This window comes from Anopheles marshallii, chromosome 2 (genome assembly GCF_943734725.1).
Source record: "Anopheles marshallii chromosome 2, idAnoMarsDA_429_01, whole genome shotgun sequence".
Taxonomy (NCBI): Eukaryota; Metazoa; Arthropoda; class Insecta; order Diptera; family Culicidae; genus Anopheles; species Anopheles marshallii.
In genome coordinates this window covers 62,033,387-62,052,068 of record NC_071326.1, presented here as the reverse complement: position 1 = coordinate 62,052,068, position 18,682 = coordinate 62,033,387, and the positions used below count along the sequence as shown (strand labels likewise).

Below are 18,682 nucleotides of genomic sequence, written 5' to 3'. Positions count from 1 at the left end.
ACAAACCATGAGACTTACTTTAGTTCAGTGCTACAGGATCGAACCAAGGGGCTGAAAGTCGGCCAGCGGATAGGCTTTGATTGAGCATCAGGTTTCGATCGTAATAAATTCGTTTAGGCGGTATGTTGTTGGGCGCGCTGTCCGCTCTGGGAATGCACCGCGTGTTGCTGATTTTGATACCACAGCGAAACGTAAAATGAACCCCCGATACGAGCGCATGCTAATAATCCTTCTGTGTGCGATAATCGATTATCGAAAACGAATTGACAACTGCACTGATTGGCGCTGTGGTAAATCGGCCTCGGTGGGCCTTTTACGGAATGGGCAACAACTTTACACCCATTCCAAGATTCTACTCAGTTTCTTTACTGACGCTGCATCAAGCGTGAGTCGTCGCGCGGATAAATTTGTGTATCGATATGTGTATGAGTGCCACATCCGACCTATACGGAGCTACAGGTAAAGCGAATGGCCAGAGGGTAAGTTTCAATTATGAGCTCGCGATCTCTGTTGCACTGCATGGGACGTCTTCTCGTGGCACGGAATCAACGGCACCTCAAGCATGTGATATGTCCACCGATACGATCGTTAGTTTCACCTGCAACGAGATCTTTGAATCGTTGAGCGGGAAGGTAGATGGGTTTGACAGGAAAAGGCGTTGAAAATCTCCCGTCGTGATTTCAGTGATCGAGTTGATCCGTTGCTTGATGAGAGATTAAGCAGGGCAAAGAATCAGGCATGGATGTATGAGTAACATTGATAGGTTATTAAAAATACGAATCACAAATCGACGTTCATGGGATCATATTAGATGTTTGCTTTCGGGTTTCAACAAAGGGATCGATTTCCAAAACTTTTTTTTGTTTAGCCATTTTGATCATTTCTTAAAAAAAAACTTTGTTTTCGTGTTTGACTAGCACGTAGATAAGTATTTGTAATTACTTAAATGCTAGTAACTCAAAAGTCTAATTTATTGTAGACGCCATTCATGTAACAAATATTGTTATTTAATATGAATAAAATCTGTCATTAATTTTAGATGATTCTAGAAGAATATGCAATTGATTTTTTTTTCTTTTACTTAGGGTGTTGGCTCCAATAGATATTGGAGCGTGGATCGTGGACCAATATCTATTGGAGCCAACACCCTAAGTAAAAGAGAAAAAAATGAATTCGATGTTCTAATATGTAATATAATATAGTCTCAGAACTATACTAATTAAATCAACTTATATTTTCTAGAAAAGCTAAGAGGTCGTATTCCTCCAGCACCTTTTTGCAATTCTATGATGTTGATTATTTACGTCACAACAGCAAAAATCGAAATAAAAAAATTGTCGAAAATCGAAATAAAAAAATTGTTTAATATGAAAAGAATGGCCAGGCCGATTATTTTATGAATTATCCCAGCCACAGCTTTTACCAGCAAAAAAAAAAAATATTTACTACAAAACACACAAAAATACACAAAACAACACAAACCACAAAATATCAAACAAAAATATAGTTTGAATTACGATTGCCCAATTAAAAATAATTACATTTCCAAATATTAATAAACCTTTGATAATAATTATAATATTATTTAATAAACGTGCCATTTAGCTTATAATGGATTCAACGAAACACAAACAAATCAAATGTATTCACTTTCTCTATATAAAACGAAAACGATAACTTCACTTTAGTAGTCAATCTGACAGTGATGTACTGGGGTCTTGTACGATCGTGTATCTAAAGAAGCAGTTAAGTAGCAAATGCTAAGCACTGGACAGTTCGTTACAAAAACTGTAACATGGGAAAGTCGTTATACATATACAGAAAAAAAGCTGACCACTCGCAATCGCAGCGTTTGCCGCGGAATGTTTTCAACCAGCGGCACATGAGAGCCTCGTGGATCGTGTGGCATTATTTATGGCTTCATAGCCCCCAGGCTACATACGGTGTCGGTCTCCACGGCTTCAACAATAAGCAGTCCTTTAGCGCGTGGAAAGCATAGGAAAATGAACGAATGGGAGAAAAAATATTACTCCCACAAAAAAAGAAGCTAAAGAAGCAATGATCTCTGGGTCAAACATTTGACGTGAGCTAAAACCCTCCCTTAGGGATCCAATCGAACATGATTCCTTCTGGGCAGTGGCACGAATGGAAACCGCTCACCGGGGAAGGTTCCAATTAATCATTTGCGTACGTACATATCGCACCAGTGACAGCGATACAACACTAATTACGTTACAATTAGCCTATGGGAGTGTTTCAACGTGGTGAATGAGGATAGCTGGAAATAGTTGCGGTTTTCTTCCTTTTTCTAAACGAGTCAGTTGCCTTGGATGACGTGATCAAAATATTACTGCATTGTGTGTAATTGAGAATTTATATTAGATTTACACATAATGTCTCATATCCAAAAATTTTGTTGAGCTCTGCTTTATCAATTATTATTATAATCATATCATTATATGTTTTAGTGTTATTATTATTATTGTTATTAATTTATTACAATAACGGCCTAATTGCTCGACAAATAAACTTATAGCTAACTGAAAAATAAAAGAATTTCCAAAAGTTCATAACTATTATTTTTTCCTTGTTCTTCTTTATCGGCACAACAACCTCAAGAGGTCTAAACCTGCCATTTCTGACTTTCTATGAGTTTATTTACCTTTACCTTACCTTTATTTAGCTGGATAGTCAGTCCTGTGTACGGGTGATTGGTCCGGATCGGATTTTGGTCTGATCCTTTCGTGTGAAGACCGGCGCCCCTACCATCATGCCATCGGGACGCCCTACGTGTATAAAAATGTGATGTGTTTTGAAATGACAGCTCAAGACGTAATTAGCAAACAGACGTGTATTCCAAATGCACCGCGCAGCAACATAAATCAAACAATGATTAGCTTGCGCTTGGGAAAATTAACCCACACGCGAAGATCGATCGATTGTGCCGCTGTATCAGCCACGTTTGTATGCATTCCAACCAATTCAATCGACAGATTGATCGATTGGCGGTTCAGCTTGGTATAGTGTACATGTGGGAGAAAAACTTGCCCCAATAAGCTTGAAGACCACAGCACACAGAGTAAAGCTTGCAGCTTCTGCGTTTGTGTTTAAAAATTGAACCGATAAAAAATCCTCCTCTTTGCCATTATACGGGTGTTGCAGGTCGAAGACGGGATAGGATACATTTATGAATCTTGCCTTGCCGCTGAGTGGTACGCAAAAAAATAATAAAAAAACGCGTGGAAAACCGCGCTACTCGACAGCGATTGAGCGATGGCGGTAATAAATAAAAGCCAGAAAATTATAAATCCACGATCGGCTGTTTGAGCAACTGGTCGTTTTTCACGGTAAGGAAGGGAAAACCTGTTGTCCACAAGTAGCCACAGAAAGAAGACAATCGAGTACATTCGCACGTTCGATCGGGTGATCATATGTATCTTTTGGTTTTTTGTAAGATCTGCTCCTCCTAGTAGAATTATCCAAAACAGCGTCGAAGCCATCGATTTGCCAGGAAATTATTCATTTTTTAATCTGTTTTTTACGACACAGGTTTGTTGTATGAGATATCTTTCATTTTCTAAGTCTCATCATATCATCCGAGTGCTCCTATCGTCATTAATCTCTGGAACCACCCCGGGAACCACTTTTCTGCTAGAAGGTATATTTATGTCTCCGCTTTTCCGGACAGAGCCCGTGGATGTTGATCAAACGATTGGAAGGATTTCATTTTCCTGCAACTAAGCTAAGCTTCATTGTCCGGTGACTTGATCTGAGCTGGGTTTTTCTTTATATTCCTCCACACTAAACCACAATCAACATCGATCAAGGGCGAAGCCGACGGAACTGAATGTTTTGCCCAGCCTCATCTAAGTGCGTTGAAATAAAAGAAACAAAAAACAAATACTAATCACCACGTGGGAACGGGTAGGAAATAAAATACGTTTCTTGTACTCTCATAACTACCTTCAGGGTGCATCCATGGGTTGGTGTGCAGATTCTTGTTTAGCCAAGGAATCAATTCACCCATTGCAAACTGCCTGCACACCAGTCGGAGGTTTTGCGATGCAGTTTTCGCGATGTTTGATTTATGTTTCCTACGATGGAAAATTAATCAGAATTTACGAGCCTCGCCGGAACGGTGCTTCATCTTAATCGTTGGGATTTTTTGTGCCAAAGATAAAAATTCTCACCACGCTTGTCGCTCGATGAGTTCATGAGAATCCCCACGCAACGTCCGGAAGCGTCATAACAAGGCGTTTTTCTTTCCACCGTGTATCGTTTTGCCACAGATGCGGTCTCGTTTCGAACAAGATTGATATCGTGCCGCGTGGTTCCGATGCATTAATTTATTGATTTATACATCCCAAGTTAAACTCTCGGAGTGGGATTTTCATAAGTCTGATTAGTATTTCTGCCGTGGGAAGTTGAAACTGGTGCGTATTTGTTAAGATGACAAAGAAAAACCGCTGGCAATGCTTAGTATGAAAATGAAATAAAGTAATTTATTTCATTACACATTTCAAACTTTCCCAAATAACTAGTTATACTGTTATAAAGCCTCAAATTAGTTGAAAAATTTTATTGAGAACTACATTGTATTTCCTCATATAAAAATTGTGTTGTTGTTGATAAAAAAGCCCTTTTTTGTATATCAAGTCTTCAAATATTTTATCGAAATTTCCGTATAGTTAATGCGTGTAATTATCTGCAGTATTTTTTTTCATATACATTAATACATTCGTTTGTATTCATATAATTTTAACTAATTCGGTACATGGCTTAAAACAGTTTGGTCAAAATTCATTTTTTTATTTGTTATAAAATTTTTTAACATAAAAAAAAACGATTAAAACCATTAAACCATATGTAGTTACCATTAAAGTAAAAATACAACCAAATTCGACAATAAATCAATGCATCACGATTTAGAGCTTTAAAGCATATGACAGGTTTTTTTTTATTGAAAGGGTGTTGCACAACAAATTGCGTTTTAAATCAATTGTATTTTAACTTGAGAATGTTGGAAGAAGTAATTGAGAGTGTATTGTGTGAACTTGACATCTATCGCCATTTTTACAAAAACAGAAACAAATGGCGCCACTCTTAAAAGTAATATCGCAATGTGATTTTGTGCAAGTACCTCGAAAATCCTCAACTTTCTCACCGTTACATCGGGAAACAATGCGGAATCCTGCAGTCGACGATGAGTTTCGTAATTAAACGTTACAACGAAACTCTGAGCAGCGAACGGAAAGAAGAATGCGATCAGAATTCTTGTTCTATTAGTGATCAGGGTCACAACCGTGTCGTGAAACCGATTAAGCATGCTTCAGTCTGAATGCTGAATGCTCCAGGACTGAATGCCTATGTTTCAGTCAGAGATATGGCCAACAAGTTGAATCGGTCTAAGTCCTTCCTTCGTAGAGCCATTGAGTGGATCTGTATGAGGTCAATTTTACTGGAACTGGAACTGCATATGTATGTGTTCAGAATATGCGTTCAGAAGGCTTCAAATGATAACGTACGGCAAATCACTGTGGGAAAATCACTGCCCCGGAAATGACGAAAAAAGATGATGCCGTGTCCTTACTACATGGATGATGAGATTTTTGTCAGAACCGTGACTACTGTTCTTGGTTACTTTGAAGTTCAAAATTTAAACTTTAAAAACTAAAATATTCTGCAGAGAATGTAGAAACTGTAAAAGTTTATCAATAAATACTTGATTTGACAAGCGATCGAACGGAGTTAGTTACTACAGGGACTGCAAACAGAGAGATCTACCTCGAGAGGTGTTTACAGCACTGTGTACTTCCTTAGTTAACGACAAACAAACAAGCAACAAACGAGAACGAAACGAAACGAGAATCAGATATTGTATTTAATTATTGCAGTTAATTTTTATAAACCATTTTCTGTTAACTATTTTCTGTGAATTCGTACAATTTGCAGATTTAGGCTACCTATGATATTATCTTTACTCTTTTTTATACAGACGGGAATTAAATGTCATTCGATGATATCGTTTGATGTTGTTTTTAGACCACCCAGTCCTACATAGTCCTACATAGTGGTCTTCCGAACACAGTATGCCAAAGAACATTTAACGCTTTCCACACTGCATAATGGTGTTGTAGCAAAAAGAAAAAAAGATTATTAAAGGTTCCGTAAACAAACGGGGATTAACTGTTCTCGCTGTTTCTTTAGGGAAAAAAGACACTCGCTCCACAAACAGGAAGCATTGCAGATGTTATCATATCGCATTAACTCGCAGACGCGGTTATAAAAGCCGGACCCGAAAGTGGCAAAAATATGATGTACCTATGGCGGTGGATGACCGTTTTATCTTTTTTAAGCCTACATTCGCACATTTAAAATCAGGAGTTTAAGTTGCTGCTGGTGCTGATGTTCTCCGCAAATAAATGTTATACGAAAAGTCGCTATTAAAATCACATTAAAAACTGAACAAAAACCGTTTGTGCCACCAGAGGAAAGGACATGTAGTTGCATGTGAGGAGTTCTTAAGAAATGGTCCCGTTTTATTACGATCATAATCGTGTGCGCCATTAAACTGGCACTGTTTGCTTGCCGTGGTGTTTGGGCAATGAGAACGACCAAAAATAATGATTGAAGCGAGAAAAATTCTATTCCAATTCTAAATGGGCGTTTAATTGGCAAAGATAAATATCATTAGGTGTTGGTTACTAAATGGTTATAATTAAAATTTTGTGTGGTAAGTATTTTATTTTTTAAACTCTATTAATTTTTTGAAATACTATACCAAACATGAAATGCCTCCTGGGACCACAAAAATATTCTATCATTATTCAATATTGTGACATATTTTGACTTGTTAAAAATGAAGCACAAAGGTTTAATCTGTCTATTTTGTTTATTAATTTCCTAGTAGAACAAAGAATATATGTAGTTCTTATTCCGGCCATAAATCCAGCATTACATTACATACATGTGATGTTCATAAACGAGTTGAAGAAGTATCTGGGATTTACTATTCCAACACTGTTCACTCCTGCTCCTCTCAGCGTGAATCTCAGTTCGCTTTTATGTCGTTTAACGCTGACCCAATAAAGCAAAGCAAAATTGCATTCAGACGAATGGCCCTTATGCTTGTTGCTACCCGTTTCATGGAGGCCTCCCACTGTAATCCAAAAAGAAACATCCGAAGCTGAACGTTACTGTCGCTTCAAGTGCTGCGGGCTGAAGATTTGTTCAGGAATAAAATGGAATAAAAAATGTTGCAGTGGGCGAAAAAGAAACCACACATCACCCTCTTGGAATGTTTGCGAGTGTCTTGAATCCCGGGACGGATTATCGAAGAACAGTTTTTTTCCTTCTGTTTTTTGTTATTGTTTTCATTACCGATGGGCATACAGTGCTTTCCAGTACGGTTGCCCGCGATCTATATTTATTTTATTATTGTCACCGAACAACGAAGACGACGGCGAAGACAACAGACATTGGCTCGTACGTACAGATGCTTCCCGTTAGGTCTCCTTTGCCTAATGAACTGGCGAGGAAAAAACTTAAATTGCTGCAGTAGCCCCCGCAGCCAGAACAGTTCCAGCTGAAGGAAGGCGTCTAGGCCGTTGTTTATGTCGATCACTGTGTGGCCGAATCCATCCGTATGCACCGCTTTTGCATTTCAAATCGATAAAATTCTCTCACCGGAGGCCGTTACAGCGGCGGTGGTTGCTCGTTATCCGCGGTATGATCGGTAGTAACGATCGATACCGACATCTGTAGGACAAAATTTGAATTAACCAATATTCAAATTGCACTGTTTGCGTTTTGCCTTTCGCTTCGATTTATTTGGTGCCCTTCAATCTTGCTGGTACTCGACGTGACCCTGGTTTGCGATTGGGTGTTTGCTCGTAGCAACTATACGGCAGAAGTTAGTACGCCTTCACCGACCCGAAGGAATCCGCCTGAAAGTTGGTCTTCGGAGTGGTTAACCGTTAACCGCGCATTTAATTCACTCGATCCGGTAGGCATCGCTTAAGGGGCCGTCCCGAAGTAGGGCCAGCGTTCCGTGCGGTGCGGTAGGCTTTTAGAGTCAATTTGTTGTTGACTTATTTCCATACTGCTCTGGTCCCGGCAACGTGGCTGACGCAGACGACGATGCGAGTACCCTCCGGGCTTTGATAAATGTGGTGCTAACATGAACACCTTTCCCGATATGGACACTTTTCGTCCGGTGGTTCTCCTGGTGGTCCGGTTTCGGTGCCGCATGGTTTGTTCGTTGGATGGATTTGCAGATTTGCGAGTTAAAGAAAAATGACATGCATGAGAGCGGGTGCGTTACCATGGAAAGCCTCACTGCGGGAGCCAAGTGTTATTGAAATGCTGATGATTGTATTAATAACGATTAACAAAAGCAAAGATGGAATGTGGTTTACGAGCGCACGAAACTGTAATCTTAATGTTCTTTTAGTTTCCGATTAGAGCTTATTCCTTGATGATGATGATTATGTTGATAATGAAGATCATTATAAAACAGCAGCAAGGTTTCCTAGCGTTTAAATACATTTTCATTACACTGAAAACATACATACTTATTAAAATTGGTTGTTTAACACATTTCTAATCAATTAATTTCACTTTCAAGGATGAGAAGAAAAATCTTAACCTCATGTTTAATTACATATATGTGGTATTAAACATTCTTTTTAAAGTAATTTTGTTTTCAATACAACAGTTATTCAGTAATTTTGCTTAACATCAGCAGGAAGACATGCTCCCTTACGTAGCGTAACAAATAATATGTATTCCCAGTTTTCTTGCGTAGGAATGGTGTATTCTTGGTGCGATGTTTAATATTCGTCTCACCTATTTCGTCCAACACAAACTCCACACGATCGTTTGATCACCTGCTAGCTTCCGTGCACTGTGATATTTTTCCAGTGTTATTTCTACCCATCAACATCCTTACGTTTCGCTCAAATCGAAAGGCGGTATGTTTGAAGCAGTTTGGTTTCACCATGTTCAGCGTAGATACTGCACGAACCGTCGGCAATGATGACAATATTTTATTGTCGAATAAATTCTGTATTGAAAATGGTTTTCATCGATTGTTAATTTAAAAAGAATTATTCTAAATAATGTCATGTGATTCTTATAATTTACTTAGGGATGAGATTTGCATGATAATAAAAGAATGGGAATCGTCCACATTAAAAAATAATAACGTGCTAAGAACTGTTTATTTATATTTCAAGTAATGAATTGTACAGATAGTTTAATGTGATCAAAGACTCTACGAAGAACTTATTTTCTTACGGTTAAATATTTATGACATTTTAAATTCAGTGATTCATTTTGATGTAACGGTCGACATAAACATGAATAAATTTATTTGGAATAGACATTTTATCGTCAGTCTAAATGAATACTACAGTAATCAAACAGTATGATGCTTTCCTTTACCATAAATCGCATCAAATACTACCGATGATGTGGAATAGAATTTTATGCGTCTAATAATATTCAAATCAGTTGGCAAAGAGCGAACAAGAAAAAAAGCCATACCAATTTGCATCATTCATCCTTAAAAATAAACTAAAAAACGTGTACCGTTGATCCTTCTCCTCAATCAATACCATTGCCGATTCCAAGACGGTGCGCCGTGTTTGGCATGGTGGTAGGAAAAAATAAAATACCTCCTACCGCCCATAAAACATATTACCCGGTATAATTTATGTCCCTGTGGATGAAATATACGTACGTCTTCCTCGTCGTGAATCGTTTGAGACGTACCGTTCACTGTCCGCCCTGCTGTTTGTTTCCCATGGGTTGAATCAAGTTTTCCCAGCTGTTGCCATTCTTGTAGATACACGCAAAGAAAAACGAGGAAACAAATCACGAAATAGATTCAAGACGGGGCTTGTTGACAATCGGTTCAACGATAAATGTGCTTCTTCTTCTGCGCTGCCCCTTGCCGAAACGTATGCAAAAACTGTTTTCCTCGCTTACAGTAGCGTTCAAGTCTAGTGTTTTCAAACCGCAACAAAAACGCTGCAAAACGACGCTGAAAACAACGCCTGAAATAAATAGTACATTCGGAACATCGTGCTAATGCTTAACTATGAAACAGGATGAGCTCGTTTTGCAGCACAAACCGACAGCTGATCGAACGATCAATGGAATACGTAAAATTGTACGCATGTTTGCCGTTCGCGCACTTTACGCATCTCTTTCGCATCTCGCTTTTGCGTCAAACAAGCTTATGCAGACGCTTGCTTGTCACATGGGAGAGGCCGTGCGCTTAAATGGGCAGCGACACCAAATTGGTTTTTCACCGTTTTTCCAATTGCGAAAAATGCCGTGAATATCATTACACCATTTGCACACCGGTATCGCGAGATCATGACTGGATTTGGGGCTCCGGGACTAATATGTTTGCGATTTGCAAATTGCCCCAACCATGATGCTAGGGAATGCTGCTACAAAAAAACGAGTGGTCACCATTCGCGTATGGTAATATGGACAGGTGAACGAAGGTGGAATGTTAGTCGTCTGGCCCGCAGGGAGAATCCGGATAGACAACGACGGGTTCGTCACAGGCAGTGTTCGAGGTAGTATGGAAAAAAGTAACCTACCGTTCATCTTTATGGCAACGCTGCCGCACCGCAATAGTAATGCGCAGGTTGTGTTTGAGCAATTAACTAATGTCTTTCGGAATGATCGACATGTTCGTTAGTGATGTTAGTATGGGAGGAAGAGGGCGGTGGCTCGGGGTGGGACTGGTGTCATGGAGAAAAGTGGCAGAGTGAAGTGAGTGTTAAGACAATGTAGAAAAACTAATGCATACCATTTTGTTGCGTTTATACTATGAAGAAGCTTAGTATGGCAATTTTTCGACTCGTCTTTTTAGATTGATTTTTATGTTTACATTAATGCGTATCAGTTATACAGGAGCCAGTAAAAGGAATTAGATATTATGTTAGGGATATCCGATACATAGATTAATATAGATTTTAACTTTTCAGTACACAATGTAATAACGGATACAAATATTAGTTATCCAACAATGGTAATGCGCTTATTATTAAAATAAAAAAATATCTAAATATTAAAGGGGTAATCTAAAACGTTACGAGAAAAAAAGAAATAAGGAAAAGGAAGAAGGAAAAATAAAGGAAAAATAAAAGCAAAAAAAGGGATAATCTAAAACGTGAGAAGATAAACGTCACTTGTAATTAGCTATCATCGGTTCTGCTACTACTATTTCCAGCACGCACATTATACGAACAACAATCAATCACAGGTCGGGGAATTGCGGTTTATCTCTTCTAATGCTGCAGTTTCCCATCAACACTCACACAGCAAGTGACAATTAAGCGACATGCGATTTGTACGCTCATCGACACCCCAAAAGCGCGTGACCTTTCACTTCCGGAGTATGGCTATGGTGGCGAACACTGACCACCGGATGTAATCACCGAACGACACCATTCAAGCAACAGGATTACACACCGTTACACACGGATAAAGATCTTCCTGTCGAACGGTTGCACACTCCCGTGTTACTTAATTTGTTTTTAATCATTATGGGCGAACTTGTGGACTTTATCATTACGTCGTTAGGTCGTGCTAAAAGGTTTATTTTGGAAGATTTGTTGTGTTAGTTAGATATAATTTTAAAACGATCTTTCTTTCCCAACAGAGTGAGAGTAGAGTTACTTCTTTCATTTCCCACAGGTTTTTGTGAGTGAGCTTCATTAGCGTCAATACCTTAGTTTAGCTGCAGCGACATAATAACAATTCATGGTCAGAAAATCATTAGTTAACAAAAAATGTGAGTAGTAGCACACTGGGTGCTGTAGACCGCCGTTGAAAGAAAAGATTTCAACCGTAAGTATAGTTTAAAAAAAAAGATAAATAAAACTGCATCCAGACCACAGCACATGAAAGCTATTATTTGTATGGGCAACCTATTTGCATGGTGAACCTAGTCAACATTCCTGTGTCCAAGGGCGTGAATCATCCGCTAATATTTTTGTTTGCTCTTGATTTCGATGCTTCCTTCACACTAGCTAGCTAAATCAACACTTTTATCATTACGTTACATCGTATTAGACCACCATCCAATTAATCTGACAAGCCTTCTCCATTATACAATATTCTTCTAATCATTATCATAACAAATGTTTTCTTTTCAAGCAATTCAAAGCCCGGGAAGGTGCCTTTGAATAACTCCAAGCAGAAAAAGTACGCAGAAAAAGATATGGTTCATAAAAATACACACCCTTCCAAATCAAACTGCAGCCGGCAAATCTCTTTTGACCCAAAACATTCAAACACACACACACGTAGCTTCCAGCATCCAGCCCGTCCATTCCCGGGCGAGCTGCTCCTTTCGCTTCACGAGCGCGCTTTAATTAGGTAATTAAGGCTGCAAACATATTGTTAAGCGGTTGATTAATGTGCTTTTAATGCGCGAAACATGATAAATGCTTTGGGGCTGCTGGAGCTGCCCGGTAGGAAAAGGGATACTCCCGCGGTTTTAGTCACTGATAGTGTTGTTTCGCGGGTTGCCAGTTTGCCAATTTCTTCGCCAGCTGGTGGTTACCTTTTATCGCTTCCAGCAGCATCGTATGGAGTGGCTTAAGCAGTAGAGTTAAGATTATGCTCGAATCTTTTTGTTGTTGTTTTGAATTATTCCAACCTCCAGTAGAATGGTAAACTATAAGCAGTGGCACAGTAAACTTAAGCCTACCATTGTGTTCGGGGGCAAACGAATTAAAGCTCATGCATGTTCATACGGACTCGTACGGGTTTTTGGATTAATTTGCAAAAAAAGCTGCACAAATAATCACACCGACATATGGAAGCGAACCTTAAACGACACGATAAACACAGAAATGGTCTTCTACACGGGGGTTCCAGCAACATGCCAAACAAACCGTTCAAGGCAGGAACAGCAGTTGAGTAAATGAGTCGTTTCAGCTTGATTTGGATGCATGTTGATTTTGAATCATGGTTTGTGTTTTTTCATCGTTGTTCCTTTGTCGCAAAACTGTAGCGGATCCAATGTCAGCTGCATAAAGTGCATCTTAGGCCAGCACCAATTAATCAACTCTAAGAGCAAACACAATGCCGCAGTAAGAAAATAAAAAAAAAAAAAAGCAAACCGTACGTAACGATGAAATAAAAGCACGCCTCATCAAGCGGGTCAGACCTCGTCATGGGACGCGCATGGTGGTCACGCATTTTTATTCTTTAATTATGCTGGGTGAGTAGAAACTCCAATCCTTGCGGGACTGGTATCCATTTGTCGGCAGATACCGATGCTGATAAGAGACCGTGACCTATACGGAAGAATTTTGGAAAATTCCACCCGACACTCATTATGAAAGGTGGAGCGGGTCTCAAAAACGATATCGTATTCTTCACACCGTACGGAGTTCGGGATTGAAACGCCTTCCTTGTAAACCCTTCTGCAAAGCGAAGGGCCAATGTACCTTGGGAAGGATCTAGAAATAAATAAAAACAAAAAAACGAAACACACGGACAGCCGACAATACCGGTCCCCATGCCCTCGTGAGCGACCTAATGGACATAAGCGGGACATAATGAGAAACGTCAGTTTTAATGACAAATCGTTACGAAATCAAACACGACACGAATCGTGAGCGGAACATAAAATTCTCCATCTCCTTCTCTATCTCGCGCTCTATCTTGGTGCATTGTGTCTCGAGCGCTCAGAACAATGTCACTTCATTCATTCTTCTAGCTTACGGGAGGTTCTATATTATGGTTCCGATCTCGGTTCCGGAGAATGGCCATTCTAACTCTTTGCGCTTGTCCTTGCTCCATTTCTTGATATGAACGGGGTTCGGATTTGTCTGGCGTTGCACCCCTCGCAAATCGATTAGAGTCCGTACCGTGCCGTCAGTGAAGGTTCGTGTCTTGGCCAGTGCACAAGTCTTTCGTTTCCTTTTTTTCGTCATTTACTGCGTGTAAAGCTTTTAGCATTCGGACACATTTACCCACCCAAGAGGGTTTAACGGAGGGAAAGAGAAGTTCGGGGGGACGTTCGGACATCAATCATTCACTCTCAAGTGTGTTTGGCGATTCCTTGTGTGTCGGTGGGATAAAGGCGGGAGAGTCTTGTCACCATGATGGAGCAACAAATGGAAGAAAACTAAATAAACTTGCACAGGGTTGAAAAAATACAACAGATCCAATGTTCACACAACACTGCATACTCTTCCTGGTTTGGTGGGTAAAAAACGCCCAATTTGGCACAGGAGGTTAATTCGTTTCATGTATCCAATTAATCCAAATCCGTTCTCGCAATGGTGGAGATAAGTCTTTGTAATCTATAATACATCAGAGGTGTGCGGATCGATAGGGTCATATGACTGTAGGCTGCAAATTATATGATACTCTTTCTTTGCTTTTTGTCAGGGGGTATACTTTTTCTCCACAGCTTCGATCTTTTCAGTTGACTCCAACTATCAAAACGGTAGAGGTAGAGGGAGAAAGAGAGTTATAGAAAAAAAATACACCACATAATAAAGACATTAGACAGGCGCGCACGATTTATCATCCTTCGCTAAAATGATCCGACCCTGGAAAAAGGAGGTGAACCCCGGGCGAAACTTCCCACATCCGTGAGACTCTGTTCCAATGCTTCAAGTTCAAGTTCGGCTGAAACACTGGACGTGATTTTCGCACAAAACAAAACCCCTATTTCGGTTTCGGTGGGTCAGCTTCCCGAATTGGTTTAGCTTTGTTTGTGCTTGCTTTGGCTGGGCGAAATAATTGACAGGTTTAACGGAATTAGCGAACAAACCGAGCCGTGAAGTAATCATTACATGATCCAAATTGTGCCAAACATTGACGAGTTCGTTCAAGGTCGTGGGAAGCTACATTATGGAGTGTGTACAAATCGTAACAAACGCTTCAATAGTGCAGCATATCGTTGTAAATTACTATCATTATAAAAAGGGTGCATATTCTATTGGGGTACCCTTTTGCTTAGGTCATGATTTTTTGGTGTTTAACTTCTCATGGAAAAAGGTTCACTCATAGCATAATATTTTCCTGAAACGATCTTACATTATTAGTGTTTTTATTACTATCAACTCAAATTATCATGTTTCTTGTCGCATTGTTCAACATGCACTGTCAACAGTTATACAAATTTCCATTTTTTTCTATAATACTCCTAATGCCGATTTTCTTCAACACAAAATTCCACCCAAACTGCCTGATGGAAAATTAATTGAATCTTTTATTTTGAATATTTATGCCAATAAATTTGCATTCTGACGACCATGAAAAGACGCCGGTTGCACAATTTATACACTCTCGATAAAATTAATAGTCTAACCCCTTCTGCAACACCGCTGATTTGCGTATTTCCCTCTATCCCTCTCTCTAACTCTCCCTCTTTTCTGAACCGTTTCTACCAATTATAATCGTTGATAGATCGTCCCATTCGAACGCGAAACAAACGATGGAAGCGATAGCCAGAAACACAACGTACGCACGCACCCTGCAGAAGCGGATGAATAAATTTAATCTTGCAACCTCGCAAACTAGACCGCCTAACCGAAAGATCGCGAGCACGTAATCAATACAGATGGTCCAGTGTTAATCGGTTCCGTTGTGATCGATTTGAGCGATCGTGTCGGTTGAAAATTTCGTTTCCCGCTACATAAAGTACAAGGCTTTTCCGGTTGCTTCGTACTATGGTCGCGCTAAAACACATTACAATAAATTATAATGAAATCTATATTCCAAATGACAGGGTTTGGTTTCTGTTGTAACTGTAGTCTATTTTTTTCCTAATTTATGTGCTTTCTCTTCTCATTTCAGAATGGACTTGGCAATGACCCTCTGTCTGCGAAAGAGGTGAGTTTTATTTTAACGAACCTTCCTATACAACACTTTAGAACATTCTTTTACGCAAACAAATAATAATCGATCACAAGTTTCTGGATCTGATACACTTTTTTGTGCGAGGTGTTTAATTTCGGTAGCTATATTCTTGTACTGATCGTACCATGTTTTATTGTGTTTGCAACATGTACTCCCGAACAGCAGCTGCTAATCATAATTCGTCACCATTTCGTCCCACCAAACTAAACAGCTCAATTATGAGTGATTCGTCAAAAAACTAAAATCCTACTCCTTGTCCATTCACACCATACTAGAGCGATCTAATTCGGTCGATAAGGAAAATGAATCGTTCTTTGGAATGAGCCGAAAATTTGCCATCTCACGGCCGGGGTAGCGCTGACAAAGGGGTTGGTGCAGGCGAGCAGTTGTAAATCCACCCGACGTAGAGGTTTGTTCCTTCGACGGGCGTCACTGCTGAGAGGCACGATCGAGGTCATGGTTGCAAGGTGCCGTCGGCAGTTTACGAATCGAACCGGTGCGTGCCTGTTCTCGAGGGTGGTTGTGTCGTTGTCGATAAGTACCGGAATGGTGGTCGCAATCGCCTTCGGAAGTGCCGCAACCCTGGCACTGAAGTTGAATTTCGTCCAAGTGCCCACGGGGACGGATCGATGGCGTGCCGTACTCGGTCGTGACCTCCGTCGCTGAGGATGGTATGTGTGAGGATGGGGTTTGTGTTTACCGGAAGTTAAAGCTTACAGAGGGGGAAGCGATTGTGAAATAAACATATTAAATAGCAAATTCTTACTTTTGAAAAATACAAAAAAAAAGTCATTTCGTCTTTCTTATCCGAATATAGGGATACAAGCATCATTAACCACCTTAAAGAATTTGATAAACGTATCGAGAGACAATTCAAGAATATAATACGAAATATTAAATAATTAACTTACTAACACAATTTGTTACATGAAACAGCTAAAACGAACTTTTTATCACTGAATATATGTTGAATTGCAAAATTTCGCAAATGTATCCAGTATTACGAGTTCATAGAGCATATCGTTCACTACTAACAAGATGTTGAACAGACGCCACCGTTGTGACGGGCTCGACCTATCCACTCGCTTGACCCACGCAAACGTCCCCCAAAAAAGGACGACCCTCGAAGTCGATGATCAAATTATGAAAATCACTTCTCTCCGGTCGCACTCTAAACTCTCGTGTCGCTTCCTTTCCCAAACAAACTGAAAACACATTCACCGATCTCCGTCAAACCCGCAGGCGACGGTCGATACTCTTAAGTGGCGGTCCGTTACGACGGTCTGCCAAAAATTGCTCCCGGCCTGACTGACTATCGCGCCTCGTCGCGATCTGAAGGTCGTCTGGTTTGCCCCCGAGCCATTACACTGACAGTCACAGCTGATCGGGATCGAACGCTCATGCTGGACGGTTGATTTGGAGCAAAACTACACACCATTGCGTTGCTCTTCCGTGGTGATGCTTTGCCTGGGTTTTGTCGTCTCTTATCGGCAAAAGCCGACCAGCATGCGTTTGTATCTCGTTTGAATTTGATTTGCTGAAATGTTAACCTAAATCTGAGCACACCAAACCATAGCCAGGTATGATTCTCGATCACCCCATCTAGCCGAGAGATAGGATTGCTTTTTCTTTCCTTTTTGTTAAACACTTCCCAGCGCGAATAAATCATGCTGCCAGCTATAAACATTGGCCGATAATTGCCTGTTATCGTGGCATCAATGTCGAATAAAGCAATAAACTGTAAAATGTCACAGTTCACTGCTGGGTGGTTCCCGTTTACAAAACCGGTTTTTGGGAAGAAGTAATCCCCTTCGTCGTGTTCGGGAGAGTAGTTTTTTTTTAGGAAGGTGGCAAAAGCACTCCGTGCTGTATTATGGCACGACTCGGAAGAATGCCACGTTCATCGCTAAATCGCGTAACGTGCAATATATTAACTACTTGTGTGTGAGTATATGATCGTCATTGTCAGTAGATCTCGTTGTGATCCATTGAACTGTGACTGAACTGAAAATGCAACTGAAAATGTATTAAGATAACAGGAAAAACGTAAAAAAAAATATCTCCACTAAATTACAAAAATAATTTTAAAAAATCGATTGATTACAAAATGCAGGATTTTTCAAATTCCACATTTCCCCATTTAATAAATATTGTCAATACCAACAACCCATGCTCGTCAGCTCGAAGCTTATGTGTTTGTTCGGTAATTGTTTCAATGTATGCATGCTATTATAGATTTTCCACGACAAAATGTGTACTCATGTGCGACTTTAGACAAGCGACACGTTCGAATAATTCGTGAACATAGGTTTATTTGCATATGTAGAATATTAAACGCAATCGTATCCAAGTTTCGATGCTTTCTTTGCCTTTCACTAGTATGTATCACCTTTCATCCCAAGACATTGCACCATAGACACATTACATTTGTTCACAATTTAACCTCCAAAGTAAAACTGTTGTCCCATTCACGCTGCGCTTGTTCTCGGCCAGCCACCTTAACCGGTCAGCTGGTGAATTTGAACTGGATTTATTGTTTTTTTCCGTACCGTGACTGGTGCGGCCTGGAACAAGCGCCCATGTTTTATTGATTACGAATAAAATTATAAATAATTGTACAAACCGAAACGGAAGCGAATACCAGCATGCATAGCCGCGTGAACCACATGAGCATGGGTTGCTTTTGTGGAATGTAGCTCCCAACACTAAACCGGAGCTAAGACGACTTCTAATTGCCATCCACACTCGAAGCTGTCAATGGCACTCTATAGTT

At 40.0% G+C, this 18,682-nt stretch overlaps 1 protein-coding gene across 1 annotated transcript in view; it reads left to right on the top strand.

The window, feature by feature from the left end:
• The first annotated feature begins 419 nt into the window (after positions 1 to 419).
• The window catches only part of LOC128718331 (Krueppel-like factor luna), a 108,267-nt gene continuing 90,004 nt past the window's right edge, over positions 420 to 18,682 (top strand). The window contains exons 1-2 of the mRNA XM_053811960.1: positions 420 to 479; positions 15,847 to 15,882. Coding sequence (XP_053667935.1) covers positions 420 to 479; positions 15,847 to 15,882 — 96 coding nt within the window. The remainder of the gene's footprint in view (positions 480 to 15,846; positions 15,883 to 18,682) is intronic.